Raw genomic sequence first — 27,422 nt, 5'->3', positions numbered from 1 at the left:
CTTCTAGGGTTCTGTCCAGTACTGAGGCTCCGAATGATCCCCCTCCGGTGCCTTCTCTTTCTAGGGCTCTACCGACTGCTGAAACTTCTCCTAAGCAACCTTTGTGAAGGCTCCCTCTTGTTTGTTTATTTTGACTCATGTATATGTACATATTTGTAACTTATCGGGGATATCAATAAATAAGCTTTCCTTCATTTCAACATATTGTGTTAAATACACCAAAGCCTTCTTCGCTAAGTTCTTTGAATTTTCTTTTGTTGAAGCTTGTATGTTGAAGCTTTGTGAGTGGAGCATGTAGGTTGAGGTAGTGTTCCCTTAATTTCCTTAGTGAGGAAAACTTCTCGGTTGGAGACTTGGAAAATCCAAGTCACTAAGTGGGATCGGCTATATGAATCTTAGAATGCCATTGTGTTCTGTCATGTGTCATGTCCTCCGTTAGATCCAAGTACTTTAAGTCTTTTCTTAGGGTCTCTTCCAAAGTTTTCCTAGGTCTTCCTCTACCCCTTTGGCCCTGAACCTCTGTCCCATAGGCGCATCTTCTAAACAGAGCGTCAGTATGCCTTCTTTGCACATGTCCAAACCACCGTAACCGATTTTCTCTCATCTTTCCTTCAATTTCGGCTACTCCTACTTTACCCCGGATATCCTCATTCCTAATCTTATCCTTTCTCGTGTTCCCACACATCCAACGAAGCATCCTCATCTCCGCTACACCCATTTTGTGTACGTGTTGATGCTTCACCGCCCAACATTCTGTGCCATACAGCATCGCCGGCCTTATTGCCGTCCTATAAAATTTTCCCTTAAGCTTCAGTGGCATACGGCGGTCACACAACACGCCGGATGCACTCTTCCACTTCATCCATCCAGCTTGTATTCTATGGTTGAGATCTCCATCTAATTCTCCGTTCTTTTGCAAGATAGATCCTAGGTAACGAAAACGGTCGCTCTTTGGTATTTCTTGATCTCCGATCCTCACCCCTAACTCGTTTTGGCCTCCATTTGCACTGAACTTGCACTCCATATATTCTGTCTTTGATCGGCTTAGGCGAAGACCATTAGATTCCAACACTTCTCTCCAAAGGTTAAGCTTTGCATTTACCCCTTCCTGAGTTTCATCTATCAACACTATATCGTCTGCGAAAAGCATACACCAAGGAATATCATCTTGAATATGTCCTGTTAACTCATCCATTACCAACGCAAAAAGGTAAGGACTTAAGGATGAGCCTTGATGTAATCCTACAGTTATGGGAAAGCTTTCGGTTTGTCCTTCATGAGTTCTTACGGCAGTCTTTGCTCCTTCATACATATCCTGTATAGCTTGGATATATGCTACTCGTACTCCTTTCTTCTCTAAAATTCTCCAAAGAATGTCTCTTGGGACCCTATCATATGCTTTTTCCAAATCTATAAAGACCATGTGTAAATCCTTTTTCCCATCTCTATATCTTTCCATCAATCTTCGTAAGAGATAGATTGCCTCCATGGTTGAGCGCCCTGGCATGAACCCGAATTGGTTGTCCGAAACCCGTGTCTCTTGCCTCAATCTATGCTCAATGACTCTCTCCCAGAGCTTCATTGTATGACTCATTAGCTTAATACCCCTATAGTTCATGCAATTTTGTACATCGCCCTTATTCTTGTAGATAGGCACCAAAGTGCTCGTTCGCCACTCATTTAGCATCTTCTTCGTTTTCAAAATCCTATTGAAAAGGTCAGTGAGCCATGTTATACCTGTCTCTCCCAAAACTTTCCACACTTCGATTGGTATATCGTCTGGGCCTACTGCTTTTCTATGCTTCATCTTCTTCAAAGCTACAACCACTTATTCCTTCCGGATTCTACGATAAAAAGAGTAGTTTCTACACTCTTCTGAGTTACTCAACTCCCCTAAAGAAGCACTCATTTCATGTCCTTCATTGAAAAGATTATGAAAATAACATTTCCATCTGTCTTTAACCGCGTTCTCTGTAGCAAGAACTTTTCCATCCTCATCCTTGATGCACCTCACTTGGTTTAGGTCCCTTGTCTTCTTTTCCCTTGTTCTAGCTAGTTTATAGATATCAAACCCTCCTTCTTTGGTATCTAGTCGCTTATACATATCGTCATAAGCCACTAACTTAGCTTCTCTCACAGCTTTCTTCGCCTCTTGCTTCGCTTTTCTATACCTTTCACCATTTTCATCGGTCATATCCTTATATAAGGCTTTACAACATTCCTTCTTAGTCTTCACCTTTGTTTGTACCTCCTCATTCCACCACCAAGATTCCTTTTGGTGTGGGGCAAAGCCCTTGGACTCTCCTAATACCTCTTTTGCTACTTTTCGGATACAACTAGCCATGGAATCCCACATTTGGTTAGCTTCCCCCTCTCTATCCCACACACACTGGGTGATTACTTTCTCTTTGAAAATGGCTTGTTTTTCTTCTTTTAGATTCCACCATCTAGTCCTTTGGCACTTCCAAGTCTTGTTCTTTTTTTTCACTCTTTTGATATGTACATCCATCACCAACAAGCGATGTTGATTAGCCACGCTCTCTCCTGGTATAACTTTGCAATCCTTACAAGTTATACGATCCCCTTTCCTCATTAGAAGAAAATCTATTTGTGTTTTTGACGACCCACTCTTGTAGGTGATCACATGTTCTTCTCTCTTCTTAAAGAAGGTGTTGGCTAAGAAGAGATCATATGCCATTGCAAAATCCAAGATAGCTTCCCCATCCTCGTTTCTCTCCCCAAAACCATGGCCACCATGAAAACCTCCATAGTTGCCTGTCTCCCTGCCCACGTGTCCATTTAAATCTCCTCCTATAAATAACTTCTCCGTCTGAGCAATTCCTTGCACCAAGTCTCCAAGGTCTTCCCAAAATTTCTCCTTCGAACTCGTATCCAACCCTACTTGAGGTGCGTACGCACTAATCACATTAATAAGTTCTTGTCCTATTACAATCTTGATTGCCATGATTCTATCTCCTACCTTCTTGACATCTACAACATCTTGTGTCAAGGTCTTGTCCACGATGATGCCAACACCGTTTCTCGTTCTATTTGTGCCCGAATACCATAATTTAAACCCTGAGTTTTCTAGATCCTTTGCCTTACGACCAACCCACTTAGTTTCTTGTAGGCACATAATATTTATCATTCTCCTCACCATAACTTCCACTACTTCCATAGATTTTCCCGTCAAGGTTCCTATATTCCACGTTCCTAAACGCATTTTGCTCTCTTGAACTCTACCCTTCTGTCCTAGCTTCTTCACCCTCCCCCGTCTAATAGGATCAAAGTACTTCTTTTGTGTGTCCCGTGTAAAGTTGATAGGAGCATATGCTCCCAAACAACTTTGAGTGGAGTCGTTCGAAAAGAAGTTTCTATAGCCCCCTTGCTCATTTAACACTGCATCCGGGTGCCGATGGAGATACAGCGACCCTTACTCACTTATCACTGTGCTCGGGCCACACAGCCCGCCACTTACGGGTGACGCACTAGCTTTAGCGCGATTTCGTTCTGGATTCATTTTCATAAGGATTCGACGTAATCATGGAGTGCCGGCTGTCGACTACCTGACGCCCTCCCCCTCTTCCTTTATCCGGGCTTGGGACCAGCAATGTAAGATAAACTTACACAGGCGGAGTTATCTGGGCTCCAATCATTAAAAATATTTATTTTTGGGATTTTTGTTTTTGGTTGATATGTGTGTGGATTTTACAAGGATTCTAAAAGTTGGATTTTTCCATAAATTTTTGTAATTCTTTTGGAATTCTGCTTAAATTCATATGTATATTGCTGAAACTGTATTCAAGAAATGCTGTATACCAAACGCAGTATAAATAATACGATTTTAGTCCGATATTGTATCAAACGTCCGACTAATTAGTCAGTACTATCCGATGACTATTTATCCTATCCGACTGAAATAGTCAATACAGTCTGAGCTGACAAAGATGATCTTAAAGTCCATCTAGTAATAAGTACTAACATAACTATGGAATGAAAAAATACAAAAAAAATCAATCTCAAATTGTTTGCTGATCTTAAAAACAAAATCCATGCAACTAAACCTAATTAATACACAGCTCGGCTGAGCCAAATATTTCAATTTACTGGACACAAAAGCAAAAAGTCGCAAAATTTTATTAAGATTTATTTTGCTACGTTTTCTCGGCTACCAAACAATGGAACTCAGATGTGCTCCTCACCCATATTACCAATGAACGCCTATTTTTCAACTAAATGGAAAATTTTTCCACAAAACCAAAAGCTAGGAACTTCGAACAATGAAATTAAAGTTCAATTAAACCAATCTACAATCGGATGAGATGGAAAATCAGCTAATTAATGCGATTCGATCCCTTTTTGGACCGATTTCCCAAATACTTCACGGAAAAAACAGATTAATTCTTGTATCAAAGGATGTTGCAAATAGTCTCATTATTGTAAAGGTATCATCTCGGTATGCAATTAAAATTGTCATTATATATTGTCATATTATATAAATCATCTTCATATGTAGTCAATGCTATCGATGACAAACATTTCAAATAATCTTTTAGATGTCGTATATAAAGCATCAATATGTTGTCAAGGTTGAATATTTTCTTATTGATACAATATACAGAAGTGATTTTCACACATTTTTTAGCCTCTTACACTCTCTTGCTTTAACATGGTTGCTGATATTCAATCCGATAACCATAAATAAAAAGAGATGAGTGAGAAAATAAAAATGGTTGTTATGTTATTTGAGAACAATGTTATAACATTATTCTAAAAGACGGTAGGCGCTAGTCAGGCAGTGGGTTGTGGCTTAGCGCTTAGGCGGCTAGGCGACCTAAGCAAAGTAGGCAGATTTGAAGAAATTTCATTTAAATTAATTAAATTACTACATTATATATACAAATACTATATGGTACAAAATAAATAACAACATATACTTTTATATAATAAATCTTTACAAATAAATAAACACATATTTATAGATATTATATGAGGTGGGAGTTTTAGGTTAATAGTCTGGTGGAAAACAGGTGGGGACTTAAAAGGATAAGAAAGGGATGATAAAAACAAGGGGTGTGTTATCCACACACCCATTTTTACTTCTTACACACCCTTGTTAATTTCTGTTCGTTGATCTTTTTTATTTCATCCGATCCGACGGTCGAAAACTAAAAAAATGTGAAATAAGTAAAAAATGTTGTGTGAATATTACATCTTAAAAACAAAAGTTAACAGAGGAAGATGGTGGGCCTTTTAAGTGAGGGAACAAAAATTAAATAATGAAAAAAAAAAGTCAGCAAAAGAAGGAAGTACAAAACGACGACGCCAAGCATTACAGTAAAGAGCCAACTCATCATCTTCCCCACAATTTTGTGCCCGTCCGTCGACTCTACATCTAAAAATTTCCAAATTCTGGCTCTCCTTCACTTGACCCCTTTGTTACATGCACATACGGACATGCCTACCCGGTTGTTTATCCCCTTTGCATGGCGCCCTGCGCAAAAGTGAGCAACAACTACTCTAATTAGTAACTATTTTGATAACTGTTGTTCGGAGAGCAATAATGGTGCCAATGAGAAAATGGTGACAAAAATTAAAAAAATATACGTATTTTAATACATTAGTCATCATTTTTGTTACCATTTTTTTATTGACAACATCATTGTTACCCTAGCAATAGCTACCAAAATAGTCACTAATTAGGGTAGTTGTTTCTCATTTTTATTATGGTGACAAGAAACCTCTTCCTCCATACTAGCGAAAAAGACTCGATATAAGCAATTTGCATGGATGCATGCATTATGGTGGCATAAACAAATACTACTAGTTCAAAATTGAACCTAGATCCATGGCGGCTTAGTTTTGCTTGGCTTGCAGTAGGCATATTTTATAAATGCGGTATCGTCTCAGGTGGAGAAGACCCACCGTTTAACTCTTTTCTTTTCCATAAAAGTATATCATTAAAAGTCTATGAAATTAAGGATATCATAGTAAAATTCTATCACTTTAAAAACTCAAGAAAAGTCCATATAAATCTTAATACACCACACTCCCCTAAGCTCCCACCAATCAAGTTGAAAAATTCAAACTTGGATTCTCTCGTTCAAGATGAAATTTAGAATCTATTTCCAATTGGAACATAAAAATGAGAAGTACAATTAAGTCTCTTCCAAGATTGAGAAAAGATACACTACTAAATTAAAGCGTTAGTTGACGAACGCTTCGATAGTAGTTGAGTTCGTGTTTATTTTAGAAAGTCTTTTGGATATAAACATACATCTATACTCCTCTAATTCCAATTTGACACGGTTTCATACACAAATTATTTCTCAACAATTATATTCAAGAAGAAAGGATAAATTAAAAGGTATGATAATGATAGATTTAGATTATGCATCTGTAATTAGGAACAACTAATCATAATAAATAATATCTGAATGTTCTGTCCTTTATGGCTTTGAGTAGTGTGTAAGCTGTGGAGCTGCTACTTAAAAAATAGAAAATTGTGTGATCAGGATCCGGATTTACTTTGATAGATCTTAGGGATCTTCACGTCTTAGCCGTTTATCATATATCGTGTGATCAATTTTTATCATATATTATTTGTGTTTAATTTTAAATTAAAAAGTTAAATAATTTTTGAATCCACGATATACAATGAATGACTAAGATGTGCAAATCCTAGCATGATGGGATCCAATTCCGTGTGACCAAACTCCAGATAACCAAATTTACATGCGGCAGAAAGAATCTTAATACTCGGCCAAATATGCTAATAAAATACATAGATAATTATATTTACCTTTAGTTTTGTATTTTTTAATTCTGTTTTCTCTTTATTTACCCTAATATTATACTTTCTATTTTATATACACAAAAAATATCTTCAATGATCGCTAGCTCTTCAACGTTTCTGCTCAAACTTTCCTATCGATCTAATAACCAGTGGCGGCCTTGAGGGTAACCGGAGTAAGAGGCCCGACTAGAGCCCCATTTTGGAGGGGTCTTATTTATATTTTTATTTTTTGAACAATCGATATTATCTACATTAAATGGGAGACAGTGGAATAGCCTTACAATGAGCTAGCAATGATGTGGTTCAAATTCGTCTTTGTCAAGAATCGAACCTAAGACATCTCACTTACTAGTGAAGAGGAATACCACTAAACCCGTAGTACTAAGTGACATTTTTTTTTATAAATTAATATTACAAATTTCGTATATGTTCAAGTAAGAAGTTTACATACTTTGGGTCTTTGCTTTATAATTTGCAAGTACTTGCCTCTGCAAAAGAAGTTTTTCAAAATTAAAGATTGATCAAATCTTTATTCAAATATGTCACATGAAATATTGAATGAGTTAGCTATTTTATCAATTAAAAAAGAATTAGTTGGAAAATCAGGTTATGTAAACTTAATTAGTACATTTGCGTTTAAAAATTTGAGACGTGTAATATTTAAGTAATATTTTTATATTCTTCTTTTTTATATTAAATTTAATAATATTTGATGTAGAAATCAACTTTTTAATGTCTTTTTTTTAACAAACGATATTGTATTACAAGGAAAGAGAAACACTACTAGAGCGTAATACTAATGAATTACAAAAAGTTGAGAGTCAAGGAATTTTAGGGCCTTACTTCAAAGGCTTGCCAAAGACCTCTAAATTCTCAATGTTGGATCTGCCAATAACAAAGATTCTTCCTGCAACTTTCTTTATGTGCCCGTATATTTATTTGAACGTTCATCAACAAGTGAGCGTCAAGATTTTAAATTACGCATTATAAGATAAATAAATAATTTTTAAACGGTGAATAGAAAAAAATATTCATGCCAATAATTCCTATAAAATATAAGATTACAGCTTCCAAATACAGCTTTCTTCCCCAAATCAAAAGTTAAAAAAATGGATAAACATCACGCAAAACAAGCATCAAAACAATTAAATTGGAAAAAAACATATAGAAATTTAATAGAATTTTGTATTTCTTGCCCTTAAAATTAGCATGTTTGTTGAGTATAAATGTTAATGGGCTGCTGACGCGTTATTGTCAGTAAATATCCATTTGGATACTGTGGATTGGAGACATAGCAGATAATTGCTCGTCCTTTGGACAGCGACATTAAAATTACCAAACTGCACACGGGCGTCCGTCAAACGTAACATGCGCACAAAATCTATGTTTCCCGAGGAACACACGTGAGGGCACTCTCGGTATTTCACTTTTCTTGGCCTGTTGTTCCCTTGTCGCCAAAGTGACGTCGTTGCTCGCTAACACAGAGAAAAATAGACGAACATTATATTTGCAACCACGTTAATCGGAGCCGTCTTTGTCTCTGCCACAAGAAAAAATCATAAAATAAAAAAGAAGCGAAGAAAAGTACAGAAATTTTTTAAAAAATAAAATAAATCTGTCGATCAGATGTTGATGTTGAAGTTCTTTGATATAAATATTACAAAAATTTGTCTTCTGATTGTTGCTGTTCTTCAATGCGGATGCAAATACGACGAACGAACTGGATTTAGAGAATTAATTTTCGAAAATCGACGGAGATGGTTGCTGTTGCATTGATACTCTGAGATGTTTCTGGCTGCAAAGATGGCAGATTTGTGAATTGGGATCGAGAATTGAAGCGTAGGGCATTGAATTGGGGACGAATCGATTTCTGGGTAGGTGGGTTTTCGCAGTTTTATGTACCCTCTCTGTAGTTTTTCTTGGAGCTTCCGGTTCGTCGGGGATTCTTGAGGGCACGTGGCGGCAATATACGGGTGCCCCTTTTTGGCTTTTCACTGGAGGGAAGATCTGAAAACGGTTTCTGTTTCCATTTTACTTGAATCGCAAGGTAAACTTTTAATCTTTTTATCCGAATTTTATAGAAAAATAAAGACTCTGTTTTTAGAATTTGTTGGTGTTGTTTTTGGAACGTTTGGGTTTGTGTTTGCGTGTGGGAGCTTATTGGATACGGATGGGTCTGAGTTGGTACATGCAGAGAAGCTTTCTGGGTTTCCTGAATTTTCATGGCAGTTGTTGGGAGGTTGCTGTGGGGTTTTTTTTATTGAGTTTCTGGGTTTTCTGAATCCAGTGTTCATCTTTGTTTTCATTCGATTTCGGAACTTGGGTTAGTTTTGTTTGGTGAATTGAGCTGCGGTTTTGAGGATTTTTTTTTCCCTTTCGTGCCAGGTTGTTGAATCGAAATAGAGAAAGAGGAGTTGCTGATGGGGTGCCTTTAGTGTTTTGTTTTGTTAGTCTTTGTTCTTATGGGGTGAATTTGGCGCGGTTGCAATCAAGAGTATGATTGTGACGAGTTTAGTGTTTCGATTTTAGTATTGGGGGTGAATTGGTCAGGTTTCCCATCTAGAGTTTGGCTTGTTAAGAGTGGTGATTGGCAAATGAGCAGGGTAGCAGAATCGTTTGTCGATGGCTGCGCCCAACAAGATGTTCTCCCATTTCATTTCCATGGTGAAATCATGGATCCCTTGGCGATCAGAACCCGCTAATGTTTCGAGGGATTTTTGGATGCCTGATCGTAGCTGTAGGGTATGCTACGAGTGTGATGCACAGTTTACTGTATTTAACCGTAAACATCATTGTCGACTTTGTGGTCGAGTTTTCTGTGCTAAGTGTACAGAGAACTCAATTCCTGCCCCCTCTGGTGATCCAGGAACAGATCGGGAAGAGTGGGAGAAGATTCGTGTATGCAATTTTTGTTACAAGCAACGGGAACAAGGCGTAGCTATTCCTGATAGCGGAATCCTGATTGCCAACTTGGATCTTAGTTCTTCACCATCAGAAACAAGTTTTGCTAGCTTTAAGTCATGTGGCACTGGTAGCAGTAGTAGCTTCACTAACTCAATGCCACACTCAGCTGGACCATATCAACGACTTCAACTTGGTTCTGGCCTCAGCCCCAGTCAGTCATCTCTAATGGAAACTAACACAGAAAAGCAGAGCAAATTCGGACCATGGAGGAACACTGATTTTGGTGCCAATATGTCTCCAAACCAATATGAAGTTGCAACTGCCAGGTTTATATTTCTTCTTTGGCAGGTTTATATTTCTTATTATTTGTGCCCTTAAGATTTATGTTCAAGTTCACTATGATTCCCATTCTGTGCATGGTTTATAAGAAGAGAACAATGAATTATATGTAGTTTTTTTAGCAGCTGCTGAACCGCTTGTTTGTTCTTTGGTATCAGGAGTGATGACGAGGATGTTGAGTCTGGTATTTTTCAGTCAGATTCAAAGAATTGTTCTCAAGTCAGTGACTACTTTAGTCACATTGATTTTGATGAGATGAGCAACGATGATGGATCCCATAAGGTGCATCTTGATGGTGAAAATATTGATGCGAAAAATTTAAGTAGCTCCTCGTTACTTCCCAGTTATGACTCGCAGGTTTTGGAGGGAATCCCACAGCTCGAAAAAAAAGAAGATGAACATGATATTGGGGATGAATGTGAGGCATCTTCGTCTATGTATTCTGCAGGGGATGGTGATATACAACCTGTGGATTTTGAGAACAATGGACTTTTATGGCTCCCCCCCGAACCAGAAGATGAAGAAGATGAAAGGGAAACTGTTCTCCTTGATGATGACGATGATGGTGATGCTACAGGAGAGTGGGGCCATTTACGTGCATCAAGCAGTTTTGGAAGTGGGGAATATCGCAATAGGGATCGGTCAGGTGAGGAGCACAAGAAGGCCATGAAGAATGTAGTTGATGGACACTTTAGGGCTTTGGTAGCTCAACTATTGCAGGTTGAGAACCTTCCAATCGGCCAGGAAGGAGAAACAGAAGGTTGGTTGGAGATCATTACATCTCTGTCCTGGGAGGCTGCTACACTATTAAAGCCAGATATGAGCAAAGGTGGAGGGATGGACCCAGGTGGTTATGTAAAAGTAAAATGTATAGCTTCTGGATCTCACTATGATAGGTAACTGATGCATTATGATTCATTGAATTTTTCATGCATAATTAGTATGTACTTCTACTGCACATTTGTGATTTCATGGCTTGATTTTTGTGCATGAATGATTAAGAAAACACAATTGAAATGTATCGAAGACCATATATTAGTACAAATCACTATTGCATAGTTACCCATTTGCAATAACAAAAGAAGAAATTTTTTATAACCATTAGAAGGAGAACTCAAAATCTAAAAGGTAGCAGTGTTACTTCCATATGATTGCAGGATTACTTTTTCTGTTAAGCGAATTTGTCTGATGAATTATTGCAATGCATATCTGATATGAGTTACTCTGCTAGTGATGTACTTCTATATAGTACCTTCCGCTTCTTATTTATAGACATGTAATATTTCTGTTTTTAGGTTATGCCTACTTCGAATGAGTTTGACTTATTTTTAATCATTTCGGAAGAAAAAGAAAAACCTGCACCGAAGTCACATGTTTGTATTTATTGTAGTTGATTTGTCGGGGCTTATGGCCCCAGTGGTATGAATGTTGCCTTCCATCTGAATAAGAAATTAAAATCTATTGTTGCTGTAAAAGCAATTGTTTGTTTTCTAAGGTTTTGAGTGTTTTTCTTCTAGTATGGTGGTCAAAGGAGTTGTGTGTAAGAAAAATGTGGCTCATCGACGAATGACATCCAAATTAGAGAAACCTCGGTTTATGATACTTGGTGGTGCTCTTGAGTACCAGCGTGTTTCTAACTCCTTGTCAAGTTTTGATACTCTATTGCAGCAGGTTCTGATTGCCTACTCTTCTCTTCTCTTAGTTTTTCACTTGGTAGTTTCTAGAACATTGGAAACTGTTTTTATTTCCTTAATAATAAATTAATCATTCTTATGCATTTATATCCTTATCTAGGAGATGGACCACTTAAAGATGGCAGTAGCAAAGATCGATGCACACCACCCTGATGTCCTTCTGGTAGAGAAATCAGTTTCTCGATATGCCCAAGAATATCTTCTTGCAAAAGACATATCACTTGTTCTGAATATCAAGAGGCCACTTTTAGAGCGCATAGCTCGCTGCACAGGTGCTCAAATAGTCCCTTCAATTGATCATCTCTCATCACAGAAGTTGGGCTACTGCGACTTATTTCATGTGGAGAGGTTCATGGAAGATCTTGGTTCTGCTGGTCAGGGTGGGAAAAAACTGGTGAAGACATTGATGTATTTTGAAGGCTGCCCAAAGCCATTGGGTTGTACTGTAAGTCCTTGGATTATCCCTGCTACACCTGTTTATGAAGATTGCGTAAATTTGACACTGTTGACAGTTTTTTTATCCTTGCGATTCTGAAGTGCTATGAAGTTTTCATTTAGCTATTTTGTCCATGTCATTCCAGATTCTACTTAGAGGTGCTAATGGGGATGAGCTGAAAAAAGTGAAGCATGTGGTTCAGTATGGGATTTTTGCCGCATATCATTTGGCTTTGGAGACATCCTTCCTTGCCGATGAAGGAGCCTCTCTGCCAGAACTCCCATTGAACACTCCAATTACTGTGGCACTTCCAGATAAACCATCAAGCATTGAAAGGTCCATTTCCACGGTGCCTGGTTTTAGTGTTGCTGGCAATGGACAGTCTCGCAATGAACCACGAAGATCCAACAGCGTCCCAGTTTCAGATTTGGACTCAGCTATCAGAAGTATACAACCTCCTTTACTAAGTAGTCGTACCTCTCTACCCACTCCTCCCACTTCAGGTTTCACCATTTCTACATCTGTGTACCCCACTCCATCTGGGAATGCTTCAGATACCACATCTGTGTACTCTACTCCGTCTGGGAATGCTCCAGATACTTATCACAAGAGTCTTTCTTCTTATCATATGTTTGATAATCAAAATGAAATGAGTTCTAAAGAATTTTCACAGGTGGAAAATTCTGCAACCAAAATTTGCTCTGATATCATGTCTAGTCATCTCGCTGGCAACAATTTGAGGTCTTTAGAGACTATGGGACAGGGTATCTTCTCAGTTGCCCAAAATGATGAAAGTGTAAGTACTGGAAATCAACTAGGTGGTTCAGACAATTCATTTCTGCATGAAGATGGTAAAACTCAAGCTGATGAACCAGGACCTATGAATGAAGAGTTTCCTCCGACACCTTCTGACCATCAGAGCATTTTGGTTTCCTTATCATCCCGGTGCGTGTGGAAGGGGACTGTCTGTGAGAGGTCGCATCTGTTTCGAATCAAATACTATGGAAGTTTCGATAAACCATTAGGACGGTTTTTACGAGACCATTTATTTGATCAGGTGAGCTCTTTTTGACTTTTGCGTTCTCTCTCATTCAACTTATGATACAACTTGAAACTGAAAATGCTGAATCATGTGTCAGAGTTATCAATGCAATTCTTGCGAGATGCCTTCAGAAGCACATGTTCACTGTTATACTCATCGTCAGGGTACTCTCACTATATCTGTTAAGAGGCTGCCAGAAATTCTCTTACCAGGTGAAAAGGAAGGAAGGATCTGGATGTGGCACAGATGCTTGAAGTGTCCGAGGACAAATGGATTTCCTCCGGCTACTCGGAGAATAGTGATGTCTGATGCCGCATGGGGTTTGTCATTTGGGAAATTTTTGGAGCTCAGTTTTTCAAACCATGCGGCTGCAAGCAGAGTGGCGAGCTGCGGCCATTCCTTACATAGAGATTGTCTTCGTTTCTATGGGTATCTTCTCTGTCCCAGAATTTGCATAAGTGTTAGTACAATATAATTGATATGATATTCTTAGCCTCTTGTTGGTTGGGTTGAACCCAACTCTGATGGTTATGCTTAACTCTCTTTTAATTTCAAGTACATGCTGACAAATAACTTCATCGATGCCCTTCAAGTTGTCGAACATAACTAATATGTGGGTGGAATATATAATTGCATAGAAGTCCCAATCTTTCTCTCTCTCAATATGTGTATTCATGCAGATTTGGGAAGATGGTCGCTTGCTTTCGGTATGCATCAATTGATGTTTATTCTGTCTACCTTCCACCCGCCAAAGTGGATTTCAATTATGAGAAGCAGGAATGGATACAAAAAGAAACAGATGAGGTACAATGGTTCCATGTTTGGATATTTTAGGATTGCATGCTTTATGTCGTTGATTTGTTTATCTGGTTATAATAGGTTATTGATCGGGCAGAGCTTCTTTTTTCTGAAGTATTTAATGTTCTTCGTCAAATTGCGGAGAAAAGATCTGGTTCAGGATCGCATAGTAGTGGCATGGTAACACCTGAATCGAGACACCAAATTGTCGAACTGGAAGGAATGTTACAAAGGGAGAAGGTGGAATTTGAGGTGAGCCCTTCAATTATTCATGGGCCACTTTCCAGCTTTAGTTGCAAACTTACATGTTCTAGAATCTGAACTTTACACATGGCTGGAAGATACATGTAGAGTTTTCTTTTTGTCGCTGCACATTCATGTGCATGGACCAGAAACAATACTTAGTCAATCAAATTCCTTTTTATAAACCCTTGTGATTCATCCTCAAGCTCCTTTAATGTAGCACGAGTGGCGGAAATATCTTTGATTGTCACAAATTCTTCTTGTCAATTAATTGATAATCTTGTTGGTTTATATATTCATTTACATCAATATGGCCTTGTCTGTGAAGATAATTCTGACCAATCTTCGTATGTGAAGTAAATTCTCTGTTTTGATATTTGGCTTAATATGTTTTCCTTGATGCTTTATTTTTCAGGAATTGCTCCAGAAAACTTTGAACAGAGAAGCTAAAAAGGGCCAGCCTGTTATTGACATTTTGGAGATCAATCGGCTGCGAAGGCAGCTGCTTTTCCAATCTTACATGTGGGACCATCGCTTAGTTTATGCTGCCAGTTTAGAGAATAACAGACACAGCGATGGTTTGAATAGCTCAATTCCAGATGAGGGGAAACCTGCAACTAATAGTGAAGATATTGCTGATAATGTGGCAATAAATCCAGGAAAAAGTTATAATAGTTGTGATTCCTTTCTTGTGGATACAATGCTTAACAAAGGATTTGACCACGGGGAAGACATTGCCAACACTGTCCACTCTGAAATGGTGAATAAAGAGAGAGACAGTGGCCGAAATTCAAAATATGAAAACGAAGATCAGTGTAATCTCTCTGATGGAGTTAGCACCTGTGATCAATCTGATCCTTTGAAACCAAGGGCAGGTATTCGTAAATCCCTCTCTGATGGTCAGTTTCCTGTCATAATGGATTTGTCAGATACCCTTGACACTGCATGGACTGGTGAAAATCAATGTGGATTTGGAACAGCGAAGGACAGTACCCGCACAGTTCCTGTTTTAGGTCTAGCAGATTCAAGTGCCTCTCCCGTGAAGGACGGATTGAACTTAGACCATGCAGAAGACCAGAATGGGCCCAAGCTTGCGCATTCTGCTTCTGGATTATCTACTAAGGGGTCTGAAAATATGGAAGACTCTGTAAGCTGGTTGAAAATGCCCTTTTTAAACTTCTACTTCAATAAGAATTTTTTATCTGCTTCTCAGAAGCTTGATACACTTGGTGAGTATAATCCGGTCTATGTTTCATCCTTTCGGGAGTTGGAACTTAAAGGTGGGGCTAGGCTGCTTCTGCCTGTGGGGGTAAATGATACTGTTGTCCCCGTATATGATGATGAGCCCACGAGTCTTATATCTTATGCCCTTGCCTCACCAGATTATCAATTGCAAATAAGTGACGATGGGGAAAGAACAAGAGACAATGGCGATGTTAGTTTGTCTGACTCTCTCGCTATGCAGTCACACCATCCTGATGATGACACAACATCTGAATCCCATCGAAGCTTTGGGTCTACTGAGGAGAGCCTTTTGCCCACATATGGATCTCGTAGCTCCCTGGGTTTGGATCCGCTTTCATACACAAAAGCTTTGCATGCAAGAATTTCTTTCGGAGATGATAGCCCACTTGGTCAGGTTAAATACTCAGTGACGTGTTACTATGCAAAACGTTTTGAAGCCTTAAGAAGGATTTGCTGCCCATCTGAGCTTGACTATGTAAGATCTCTTAGTCGTTGTAAAAAGTGGGGAGCCCAAGGTGGAAAGAGCAATGTCTTTTTTGCTAAAAGCTTGGATGACCGGTTTATCATCAAACAAGTCACCAAGACGGAGTTGGAATCTTTCATAAAGTTTGCTCCCAGTTATTTCAAATACCTATCTGAATCAATTGGCACAAAAAGTCCAACATGCCTGGCAAAGATTTTGGGGATCTATCAGGTACTTACTTTTAGATGAACCTCAAAAGCTGTCAACTATTTTAACCAGATTAACCTGACAGCTTGCCGTAAGAACTATTTTTTATTACCGCTGAATGATACCTACTCTTTCTGTGGTTGTATTTGTATTGAAGGTTACATCAAAACATCTTAAAGGAGGGAAAGAGTCGAAGATAGATGTCTTAGTTATGGAGAATCTTTTGTTTGGAAGAAATATTACGCGGCTCTATGATCTCAAAGGATCTTCACGGTCTCGTTATAATCCTGATTCTAGTGGGAGCAACAAAGTACTGCTGGATCAGAACTTGATTGAAGCAATGCCCACATCTCCGATCTTTGTGGGAAACAAGCCAAAGCGTGTGTTGGAGAGAGCTGTCTGGAATGATACTGCTTTTCTTGCTGTAAGTTCTGAAACTCTCTTCTTTGTGAGTATGCTCGCGTGCCAAATTCTGATCGGCTGAACTTTTATTTCCATGTATACTAAAATTAGGTAATCCCTTGTCCAATCTAACATGTTATTATGTATTCTTATGCAGTCAATTGACGTAATGGATTATTCACTACTGGTTGGGGTGGACGAAGAGAATCATGAGTTAGTACTTGGAATTATTGATTTCATGAGGCAGTATACATGGGATAAGCACCTTGAAACTTGGGTTAAAGCTTCGGGCATCCTCGGTGGGCCAAAGAACGCTTCTCCAACTGTAGTTTCCCCAAAGCAGTACAAAAAAAGGTTCCGGAAAGCAATGACAACCTATTTTCTGATGGTTCCAGATCAGTGGTCTCCTCCGTCAATTGTTGCAAGTACATCCCAGTCTGATTTGGGCGAAGACACAGGTGGTAATTCGGTTGAATGACGCTGGGAGTCAATCCACATGTACATGTAAGCATGCCATTCAGGAATTGACCCTGCCACATGAATTGTTACCTCATTTCATTTACTTCCCTTTTTTGATATCTCTATCCCAATTCTTTTGTATAGAAGTATATCGTTTTGCATTTTCTCGTTTTACATGAGAAATTCATGATTATTTTGCTAGAAGATGCAGAAGAAGGCTGTTGAAGCCATGGAAATTTTGGTCGGGTATAGTATTGGATGACCTCCCCATTAAATCCTTGTGTAGGAAGGAATATAATTCTTGATGTATTTAGCATTAAAATATCTGTGTTCAGTGAAAGTCCTTTAGATTTTTGTACCTGTATATTAGATTCATGTTCATCTCTCTCTCTCTCTCTCTCTCTCTCTCACCAAACTTTTGATCAAATGCAAGTTGATCAAACTTTTAAAGGTCGTACCCAGTGCACAAGGCTCCCGTTTTACACAGGGTCTGGGAGAGGTGAATGTCGGCTAGCCTTACCCCCATTTATGGAGAGGCTGCTCCCAAGTCTCGAACCCGAGCATGGGCGAAGGCACTTGCCATCGCACCAAGTTGATCAAACTTTTGATCAAAGAAAATTGGGCGAAGGCACTGCCATCGCACCAAGTTGATCAAACTTTTGATCAAAGAAAATTGGTAAGTGGAAATATAATAGGGGAGCTGTCTTATTAATAATCAGGGAGTGGTGGAAGAAAAGGCATATGATATTTGTCCTCATTCTCTAATGTTTATGTTAAATTTTGTTGATAACAAATTGTCGCCCATGATTGAGACTCTTTACTTTTCAACTTTGGTCAGAAAATTATGTAATGTTCACTTATACGAAATGTGAGTTACACATTATATTCCGTAACACAGTATTTAAAAAATCAATTAGTAAGAGTAGCTTATCTCATTCTCATTCATTCTTTCAGCCTTTTTCGATTCATGATTTTTTCCATTTCAACGAAATAAATGTGTCATTAAAACACAAGAAAACGGAGTGCAAAAAAGAGGATTGGAAATTGGACCTTGTATACGTCCTGGGTTAAATTTAAAAAAAAAAAAAAAAAAAGAAGAAAAAAAGAAAAAAAAAAGAATGTGCTTCAAAGACACTGCATTTATGTATGTTATTCAATTTTATGATTGATTGAAGGATATGCGTTTCTTTATATGTTACATACTGTAATTGGGAACCGTTGATATGGTTGGCAAGAGTTGCTTGGAAACACTTGGCATGATCTGGTTAGCGGAGAGTGTTGAAGCCATTGCAGTTTTTTATGTCCTCTTGCAGAAAAACACTGCCTTTGTCGCCACGGCTCAATTCTGTGCCTGTTATGAAATTAATCCACCTCTGTTGAAGATGATCAAAGATCTCTGTGTCTCTGCTGTAATTTGTGCCAAAAAAAATAAAAAAATAAATAAAGAGATCAGAATCAGATGAATCGAAACTAGCCGGCTAGCGATTGTGACACACTGCTCTTTTTTTTTTTTTTTTGTCCGCGCTTTAAATTGAATACTTCACAAACGTTTTTTTGTAGTCGCAAGTAGAAGTTGGTGCGCAGGAAGCTAAACGAGTAGTGTTAAAATTGCTAGCCGATCAATTTCATATGTCATGATCAAACTTTACTTGTGTTAGAATGTTGATTGGTGATTAAGAATATTACCTGGGTTGCCAAGGTGTTCTTGGATTATGTTGGTGATACCTAGGACCCTCATCAAACCCTTCACAAATTATCTCCCCTCTGTCATCCTTGTAGCATATTATTCCATTGGACCGATCCTCAAAAACCTGCAACAACCAAAAAAAGAACATCAGATATAAACGAGAAATCTTTGTTGACATAAAATGAAAACGTTAACGTAGTTTTATTGAAGAACTAATATCGCATAATCCTCTATTTAATAGATAATAATAATCCCATTTCACTCTATATTTTCATAGAATTCAAAAAAAATAAAAAAAATACTGACCTCTTCTCTCAAGGAGGATCTGATCTGGAGGGTTGAGCTTTTGATCTTCACTGTTAGTTGACTGCTTTTCAGCCTCAGTACTCTGCTGAAAGGCTTTAAAACTGGCCCAGATTTTTGGATGGAGAGAGAATTAGCAGGAGAAAAGCAACATGCTGTTGCTGCAGCCATTGACTTGAAATATATGTTGCAGAAACAAGAAGAAGATGGAGAGGAAGAAGAAAAGAAGATAATGTGGTTACTAGAAATGGAACGATGCTCGAGTTTATTTTATGTTTTGCAGGCTGATTAAGTAAGAGAGATAAAATAAATAATTGAATTATTGAGATGGCTTTTATCCTTGGTCGAAAATTGAGATAGGGTAATGGTCTTGTCATAGTTTGCATTATATTTGTAAATATAGGTGGTGTGGGGCCCCTTTTTCTTATCTTCTACCCTTTGCTGCCGGTGAAACCCTAGTTAGATTGTTTGTTGATGATGCTACTGCCCCTCTTTATTTTCTGTTTGAGTAATTTTGTAATGCATTGGCGTTTGAACAGTCAGAATCCATGAAAAAGTTATACTTTAAAAGAATGCCTTTAGAATTTCTCAAATTATATTATTGGATGGGGAAAGAAGTTGTGTAAAATAATAGGGAGTGATGTTGCATGATCATTCAATTGTGATGTGTACTGTGACTATAATAAGTTATCTTAATTTTTCAACTTTTAATCGGTGCAACTGCTTCTAAATGTCACTTGCTCAAGGATTGGTTCTGCATCGGCAAGATTTTATTTATTTATTCTTAAAAAAGTTTAGGCATCAATCAAAATCAAGGGTTAATAAAATAGGAATTGGATCCCCTCCTGATCAAATGGTGGGGATCCTCATGACCACACAACATGGGCTGTTGGATTTTGATCCAACGGCTACAAACAGAGGTCCCTCTAAAAATTATAATAATTGTAGTCGTTGGATCACCATTTACTCAGGAGGGGATCCAATTCCAATAAAATATAAATCTCTTCTTTTATTATTGTTGTTTATACTGTTGGTTTGAGGCAATGATTTCCAACTAGACTTAGCACCTTCCCATTTGCATTACTACACATAACAGTAGTGGCCTAAAAAGTGTTGAAGAATCCAGACTTCGAATATATTTCCGTGTTGACATAATTAGAATATGTTCCTTACAATTTGGCCTTATTTTTATGTCATGTAGCATATATTTCTCTTTATTTGTAAGTAAAAGATTTTAAGTTTGACTCCTGTAAATGACAAGTTCATAACCCAATTATTATGACTGGCCCATTATGTGGCTTACTCAAATTCTTCACCTATTAAGAGCATCAGTGGCGGAGCCACTTTAAAACTAGGGTAGACTCGGGCCTATAAATTTGTTGTATTGGTTAGTCCAATTAACTCCAATCCAACAAATACAAAGCCTTTTAACTTTTTACATCAAATATTCAAAACTATAGTTACATAATAATATTTGTTGATCATATTCTCCGTTTCTTGCATATATACCATTTTTTATCTTTGCTTGTAGACTATTATTTTGGTTTCCCGTTAGTATATCATCTATGAAATCAAGAAGACAAAAAGACTTCCTGTGTCCAAATTAGCACAAAAAGACCCTCCAAATTATCTCATGCCTAATGGTTTTTACAAAAATGCTCCCTTGGTCACCATGAGAAAAGAAATACATGGTCACTCACTCACCTTTGAATTTGATATCAAAAATGAAGAATAAATGGATATGTTTTTAATGTTTTATTTTCAACTATTGATATAGTTGACCATGTATAATGAAGAATATATGCATAGTCACTCACCTTTGAATTTGATACCAATGTGACCAAAAGAAAGAGACAATTTAGATATATATTATTTCCATTTTAGTCTAAAGTGTGCCCCCCTTAACATAAATTTATGGCTCTGTCATTGAAGAGCATCTCCAACAATTTTGTTAGATGCTTGCTAGTCTAGTGGGTAAACAATGTCAAAAAATTATCTTATCTACTCACTTTAACTTTTCTTCTCGTACAACACTCTCTATTTTGGGTAATGGTAGGGAGACTAAAAGTATAGACTAAATTTTGTAAACTAAATGATATGGAAGTTGATGATTTGATTATTACTAAGTGTTGATCAACATGTTTATTTATTATTTGTGACACATCATTTAGTCTGCAAATTTAGCCTACAAAGTTAATCTTCCTAGCATTATCTTTTTTAATATTTAGCTTTTGAGCATTGCTCTGTAAACTTAAAGAGGAACTGTTCATTTTGCTATTATATAGACTCTTTCATAGATTTTGTTGGAGATAAGATTTTTTTAGAGTGATTCCTTAAAAGGAAGTTTTAATGGTTTTAAAGCTTCTCATGGAGATGTCCTTTGAGTTTTTTACAATATATAACATCAAATGTCAACATTACATGGCCCTAATTTTGTGTGTGGTTTAAGAACTAGGATACAGAGAGTCAAATGTTAGGCAACTTTAAGTTAGAAGTATTTCTTTTATAAGGTGAGATTTATCACCTCTCAAATTTTAAAGAACCAAACAACTACTCTTTAGGCGCTGCAGTTTGCTTTCGTGCAATTTTTGTTCAATCTTTATTCATTTTTTTATTTTTTATTTTTTATTTTTTTCCTCCACTTTCTAGTTATCTTCTGAGTTCTGCCCTCATTACCATTCAATTATTGAAAGATTTTAGCCCCATGGAAGTCAGCCTTAATCCATGTATTTTAAATTATCCCATTCAAAATCAATGCAAATAGTTCTCGTTTCGTATACGTGATTGGATTAAGAAGAATAAATAATTTAGACGATTGGATTAGAAAGAATAAATAATTTATGACCAACTTAGGGTTGGTTTGAGGTTGCTTAAATTTTTTTTTTAAAGCTGCTTATGAAAAACGTTGAGGCCTTAATTGTGGTTAGTAAATAAAAAAAAAGTATTTTGTTTTTCTTTCAAAATCATGGGTCCAAAGCAGCAAAAAGTAGAAGCATCTCTACACATGCCTCTCAAAAAAACGTTATTTTTTTAATTGGAGGCAAGTGAACAATATCAATTAATGAAACTTTTATTTTTGTCCAAAAAAAAACATTCATTTTGACAATCATACCCCCATCTTTTCTTGTGCTAAAAGGCCTCTTAACACTACAATTTACCCAAACACTTATCTGCTTTTTTTCACATATATTTATTTTTACAATACAACGGAAACAGTTAAAAAAAAAACACAATAATCCCAAACTAGCCCCTTGAGGTAGGACAATGATTACTTGAGATGGTAGTATTGGAATAAATAAGTTTTCAACATGTTTGATCATCTTCTAATCCCCTCAAAAAAATAATAATAATAATAATAATAAAATTCTCATATATCTTCAATATGCCTTAAATTTAGGGAGATTATATTCACACACCCCAAATTACTTCTCTCACACCTTTTTAATTTTTTAATATTTTTCTATCAAGTGTTAGTGGTGTGTAGAAAATATTAAAAAATTAAAAAGGTGTGGGAGAAGTAATTTGAGGTGTGTGAATATAATTTCTCTAAATTTATAGGACTATCCCTAACAGTTTAATCTTTTATAATAAACATGCCCTAGATTATAGGCGGCTTTCTTGTCATCAATCTTTTATATACCTTGTTTGATATATGTAAAGACAAAAACTCTAAGAGCAACTCCACCGTTGCAAAGGCCCCCTAAGGCAAGTCACTATTGAATAGTCTCCAATGAACAGTAACTACATTTTGCATCTCCACCCCTACACTGAATAGCCATGACAATAGGTAATAAAATATTTGTATTTTTTATTTTGTAAAATAATACAAAATAATTACTTGTGGGATTTCTTTTACTTTGACCGGTTCCCTCACCTAGCTCTCTGTCTCATTTCCCTTATACTTTCTCTCTCTCTCTCTCTCTCTCTACCGATGCAACCCTTCCCCCTCATTTCTGAAACTTATCTCTCTTTAATCTCTCGACCCTTTCATTTTCTTTCTACAGCTCTGAGAACTCTCATCATTCCTCTTCTTCGAAACCGAAGCAAATCAAACTAACAAACTCTGAAATCGCAATCCCTTGGATGAGAGGAACTCGAATGTATCCTTGCATGCATCATCAAAGCACCATTTGGGTGATCCACCATTGAAGCCGAGAGCTTCAAGCTTCCATTGCTCAAACCCATGTGAGGTTATTGCCCTACTTCAATTGCTTGAGTTATTCTATGGTTTTGATGTGTTTTGAGTTGAAACCTTTGGGTTTAGTCTCTGCCATTTGTCTGTGGGTGTATCATCAACCACGGCGATGAACTCCGGCGAGAGCCGTTGAGTTCAAAGCCTGCTGGGTTTTACATTTTTTTTAAAATTTTTTTATTAATTTTTTACTTTTTTTTTATTAATATTTTATATTTTTATTAATTTTATATTGTGGCTGACGTCGCCCTGACGTCACTTGGCCCTCGGGCTCTCAGGCCACCAATTCTCGCCGGACCTCTCGTTTAGGCCCCTTCCTGCGCAATCGCCCCCATAGGCTAGACATGATTACTGGGGCTATTGCCCCTTGTTCTAGAGCCGGTCCATCGGGCTACTCCACACGGTGGAGTTGCTCTAACTATATAACAATTCAGGACATATATTACCTTTTTTGTTAGGTGAATATATTTTTCATGTGAATAATGGACCACTAACAATAAATTCCCAAAAAAATTCATCCTCTCTAGACTTTGCTGTCATTATTTATCCCAAACTATTCTATGACGTGGGTCCTCTTAATGCAAAAGTCCATGATAATTGACGTTGTCTTTCCCATCAGGTATCTCAACTAAGGGTGGGCACGGGCGGGGCCAGGCCCAATTTTGAAGGAACCGGACCTTACTCGTTTTAAACAGTAACGGGGCGGGACGGGCCGGGTAGAGGGATTTTGAGTTTAGGAACCGGACCTAACCCGGCCCGTTTCAAACGGGCCGATTCGGGACGGGTCCATGGGTCCAACTCTTTTTTTTTTTTTTGTAATTTATATACTGCACAGCAATAGAGACATGTTGTAGAAAATTACAAGATCTGTTTCACAAGCTTCTACACACATGAGCTATTTTTTAAAATTGAGGATGCGCTGCACATCAATTCTTATATATTCTTATACACACACACACACACATATTAATAAACCGGATGTGGGAACTCGGCAAGTATCATTATCAGTCACCAATAAGGCACTGAACTCAAAACTATATAAATCCTTATGTAATGGACTGTACAAATTCACTGAATTTCTAAATCCTCAGCAACTTCATCTCTTCAACTAGTGAAAGAGTACAACCATACTGTTGTTTGGCATCATATAGAGACTAAGAAAAGAGGAAAACAAAATGAAAACAAAACACTTTCCTTTAATAATAACAATATTTGGTATTACAATAGCACCTTGACAAGAGGGTACACAGACCCTTGATCCTATCATTGTAAAATAAAAGGCTAGAAGAAGTATGATTCGACATAGCCTAGTCTCCCACTAAAACAAATGACATTTTTGCATTCAACGGACAACACTAGATTTCATTAACCAAACATAAATATAATCGTAAAAGAAAGGCAAAATTAAACGTACCAGTAAATGAATGAAGTTCTATAGCCAATTTTGCACCATGTCTCAATGCCAGTTCAAGCATCTGTGGTACTTGAGCTAAACAAAATGTGGCAAATTAACCACAATAGCAGAACCTCATCGGTCGTAATAATACATCGAATCTGCTCTAGATTAACCACAATAGCCTTTTCTCTTCCAAGGATGGTTGAAGATACATCTTGTATAAAGCTTTGAATGTAAATTCATCTCTGAAGAACATCATACAAATTCAATCTACAAACTCATATTTGACTTACAAACATCAAGATTGCAGCTTCAATTACCAATTTTAGTTCAAAAATAAATATCTTCAAAAAATTGTAACAAATTTAAATACCAACAACTTAAAATCTACAATTTATAAGCAGATCCATAAAATTCAAAACCAATCGAAAAGTTTCAACAAGTAATCAAATCACAGCAGTCCATATAATGAATCGAAAAACTTATGCAATCACAGCCCCAAAAAACCTAAATTCCCAAATAAGAAACCCACATAATTCCTAAATCAATTGAAAAGCTTATGCAAAAACCCTAAATTCCTAAATCAGAAACCCTAATTCATAAATTACCCAGGGGTTTGTAGGATGGTGGTGGTGCTCTCAATGGCGAGGATGGTGTGGTGGTGGCCAAAACTCGCGATGGTGTGGTTGTAGTGTTCTTCCCCGATTAATGTCGACACAGTCTCAATGAGTCAAGTTCAGTAGAGGTGGGAGGGAGAACGAGAAAGTGGGGGAATGGACGGAGATGACGCCTTATCGAGGCCTGAAACGAGAGATGAGAGGAGATTCAGGGAGTGAGTGCGACTGTGCGAGGTCTGAGAGAGTCGGAGAGACAGGTCTGAGAGAGTCAGAGAGATGGACCCTGATATATGTTTTAATGCAGAGATTTGATCAACGGACTAGGTTAAATCTCATATTTTTCAATGGTGGAAACGGTCTGGGTCGGGGACTCGTTTCCTCAGCAATTAGGACTCGCCCCACCCCGCAAATAACGTGGAACCGCCCCGTCCCATCCCGTTTCAGATTTTAAAAAATTGGACCCGCCCCGAACCGCTTGAACCCACTCCTACCCGCGGGTCCATGCCCCGTTTGCCCACCCCTAATCTCAACAAAGGACTCTAATAATAGTTTAGACGGTCACTTGCTTAAACGACAACGCCTTTGATGTTGTTACATAATCTCCTAAACCTTTTGATTAACTTCAGTGGAAAGGGATCTGGATCCCTTCCATCAAATTCATTCCATCAATTAATTCGGACCCTTAAAATTTGATTCAACAGCTAAAGTTATTATAACTTTTAAAAAAAAACCCCATGTTTGTAGCCGTTTGATCAAATTTCAAGGGTCCGGATTAATTGATGAGGTGGATTTGGTGGAAGGGATCTGAAGATGATTCATTTCCAACTTCAGTTAACCCTTTACTTAAAAAAGCAGACACTGTTGGAAAAAGCATGAAAAAAAACGAAGCTGCAAACACAAATAGCTATGGTGGTTTCTTTTGTATAAGGATCCTCTCCTGATCCTCTGTTCATTGTATATCGTCCAACCAGTTTTCGTCGGGTATTGTTTGTGTTTAATTTTAAATAAAAATATTTAAATTGATTTCTGACCGCACGATGTACGATAAACGAACACGATGTGAGGATCCCCGAAATCCTCACAAAGATGATTGTTTCTTTTTAGTTGTCACATTGTTGTGGAATAAAGAATTTTATTAATTATTGCATAGCTTTTGTCCTTAGTGTTTTGAAGAGATTTTTCAAGGTAACCAAAACGCAGAGTGGTACACTACGTGTTATTAAAAAACTAACAACTCAACAAATAAAACTTTACTTATATAATGATACGTGGTATACCACTTATGTTCCGGGTATGAAATTTTTTTTGGTGTTTTGGACTTGTTCTTTTACAAAGAAAAGATTGTTGAGTGACAACAATATGAATGGCAGACATCCTCTAGTTTAGATCTGTAAATAGAAGCTTATAGCACATGAAGTATTTTAACTAGACAATACTTGTCACTTTGTCTATTACGCGGATGAGAGCTCCTCACTATAATTTTTATCACGTGTTTTTGGTTTTAACCTTTTATACTTGCAAGTTGTATGTATTTCTTAGACCTACTTCAACTCTTGGAGTTAGGGGTGGTCACTTGGAACCGAAAACCGAAACCGAAACACGAATCGAATCAAACCGCACCAAACGGTTTGGTTTTGCGGTTTTGAAACGGTTTCGGTTTCAAAACCGAACCGCGGCACACAAAACGGTTTGGTTTCGGTTTTGGGTTTTCAAAACCGCACCGAAACCAAAACCGCACCATATAATAAATAAATGTTATATAACTTATATTTTAAACTTTTCAACTAGGTTATAACTTATAGGTTTGTATTATGGCAAACTTAACCTTTCAATTGGATTGTAAAGTATTGTGATTGGTGATCAAGTTCAATTTTAATAGATGTGATGCATAAGGATTTAAAGTTTAAATCCTTTGATGCATTGGATGTTGTCTCAATTTTAGTAGTTGTCATTTGTTGCAGTTTTGGTACAAGTTAGCTGCACTTTTGGTGCAGATTTTTGGTTCTGTTTTGTGCAGTTTTTTGGTGCAGTTTTGGGGTTGTTTTGGTGCTGTTTTGGTGCTGTTTTTTAGTGCAGTTTTGCTGCATTATTTTTTGGTGCAGTTTTGTGCAGTTTTGGTGCAGTTTTGTGCAGTTTTTGCTGCTGTTTTTTATGCAGTTTTGCTGCAATTTTACTGCATATTCATTAATTAATATACGA

General features: G+C 37.4%; 2 protein-coding genes across 4 annotated transcripts; one reads left to right on the top strand and one right to left on the bottom strand.

Annotated features, from left to right (window-relative positions):
* Window positions 1-8,292: 8,292 nt before the first annotated feature.
* Window positions 8,293-17,392, top strand: LOC103443630 (1-phosphatidylinositol-3-phosphate 5-kinase FAB1B). 2 transcript variants are annotated; one of them, XM_008382517.4, is made up of 12 exons: window positions 8,293-8,843; window positions 9,182-10,026; window positions 10,198-10,935; window positions 11,557-11,710; window positions 11,834-12,178; window positions 12,315-13,226; window positions 13,309-13,640; window positions 13,892-14,015; window positions 14,091-14,261; window positions 14,668-16,191; window positions 16,325-16,591; window positions 16,727-17,392. In XM_008382517.4, exons 2-12 carry the CDS (start codon window positions 9,419-9,421, stop codon window positions 17,045-17,047), a joined length of 5,496 nt encoding a protein of 1,831 aa, XP_008380739.3. In that variant the 5' UTR covers window positions 8,293-8,843; window positions 9,182-9,418; the 3' UTR covers window positions 17,048-17,392. The 2 variants fall into 2 exon arrangements, with proteins under 2 accessions (XP_008380739.3, XP_028964086.2); XM_029108253.2 differs by having other exon boundaries at window positions 8,334-8,843; window positions 9,663-10,026.
* Window positions 17,393-18,149: 757 nt separating this feature from the next.
* On the bottom strand, window positions 18,150-19,390 carry LOC103443629 (uncharacterized). 2 transcript variants are annotated; one of them, XM_008382515.4, is made up of 3 exons: window positions 19,022-19,390; window positions 18,715-18,839; window positions 18,150-18,435 (listed from the first exon to the last, which is right to left on the bottom strand). In XM_008382515.4, the coding sequence occupies exons 1-3, from the start codon at window positions 19,187-19,189 to the stop codon at window positions 18,294-18,296; spliced, it is 435 nt and encodes a 144-aa protein (XP_008380737.3). In that variant the 5' UTR covers window positions 19,190-19,390; the 3' UTR covers window positions 18,150-18,293. The 2 variants fall into 2 exon arrangements, with proteins under 2 accessions (XP_008380737.3, XP_008380738.3); XM_008382516.4 differs by having other exon boundaries at window positions 18,150-18,432; window positions 19,022-19,380.
* Between the last annotated feature and the right edge of the window lie 8,032 nt (window positions 19,391-27,422).

This window comes from Malus domestica, chromosome 09, assembly GCF_042453785.1.
Source record: "Malus domestica chromosome 09, GDT2T_hap1".
NCBI classification, from domain to species: Eukaryota; Viridiplantae; Streptophyta; class Magnoliopsida; order Rosales; family Rosaceae; genus Malus; species Malus domestica.
Note: the sequence above shows the minus strand (reverse complement) of the source record. Positions and strands in the feature narration are given on the sequence as shown.

Excerpts from the sequence above, each read along its gene's own strand:
- LOC103443629 (XM_008382515.4), bottom strand. The coding sequence starts at position 19,189 with ATGGCTGCAGCAACAGCATGTTGCTTTTCTCCTGCTAATTCTCTCTCC. Across the intron at positions 18,840-19,021 it reads GATCCTCCTTGAGAGAAGAG|GTTTTTGAGGATCGGTCCAA; the intron begins GTCAGTATTTTT and ends TGGTTGTTGCAG. Across the intron at positions 18,436-18,714 it reads AGAACACCTTGGCAACCCAG|CAGAGACACAGAGATCTTTG; the intron begins GTAATATTCTTA and ends CACAAATTACAG.
- LOC103443630 (XM_008382517.4), top strand. The coding sequence starts at position 9,419 with ATGGCTGCGCCCAACAAGATGTTCTCCCATTTCATTTCCATGGTGAAA. Across the intron at positions 10,027-10,197 it reads TATGAAGTTGCAACTGCCAG|GAGTGATGACGAGGATGTTG; the intron begins GTTTATATTTCT and ends CTTTGGTATCAG. Across the intron at positions 12,179-12,314 it reads CAAAGCCATTGGGTTGTACT|ATTCTACTTAGAGGTGCTAA; the intron begins GTAAGTCCTTGG and ends ATGTCATTCCAG.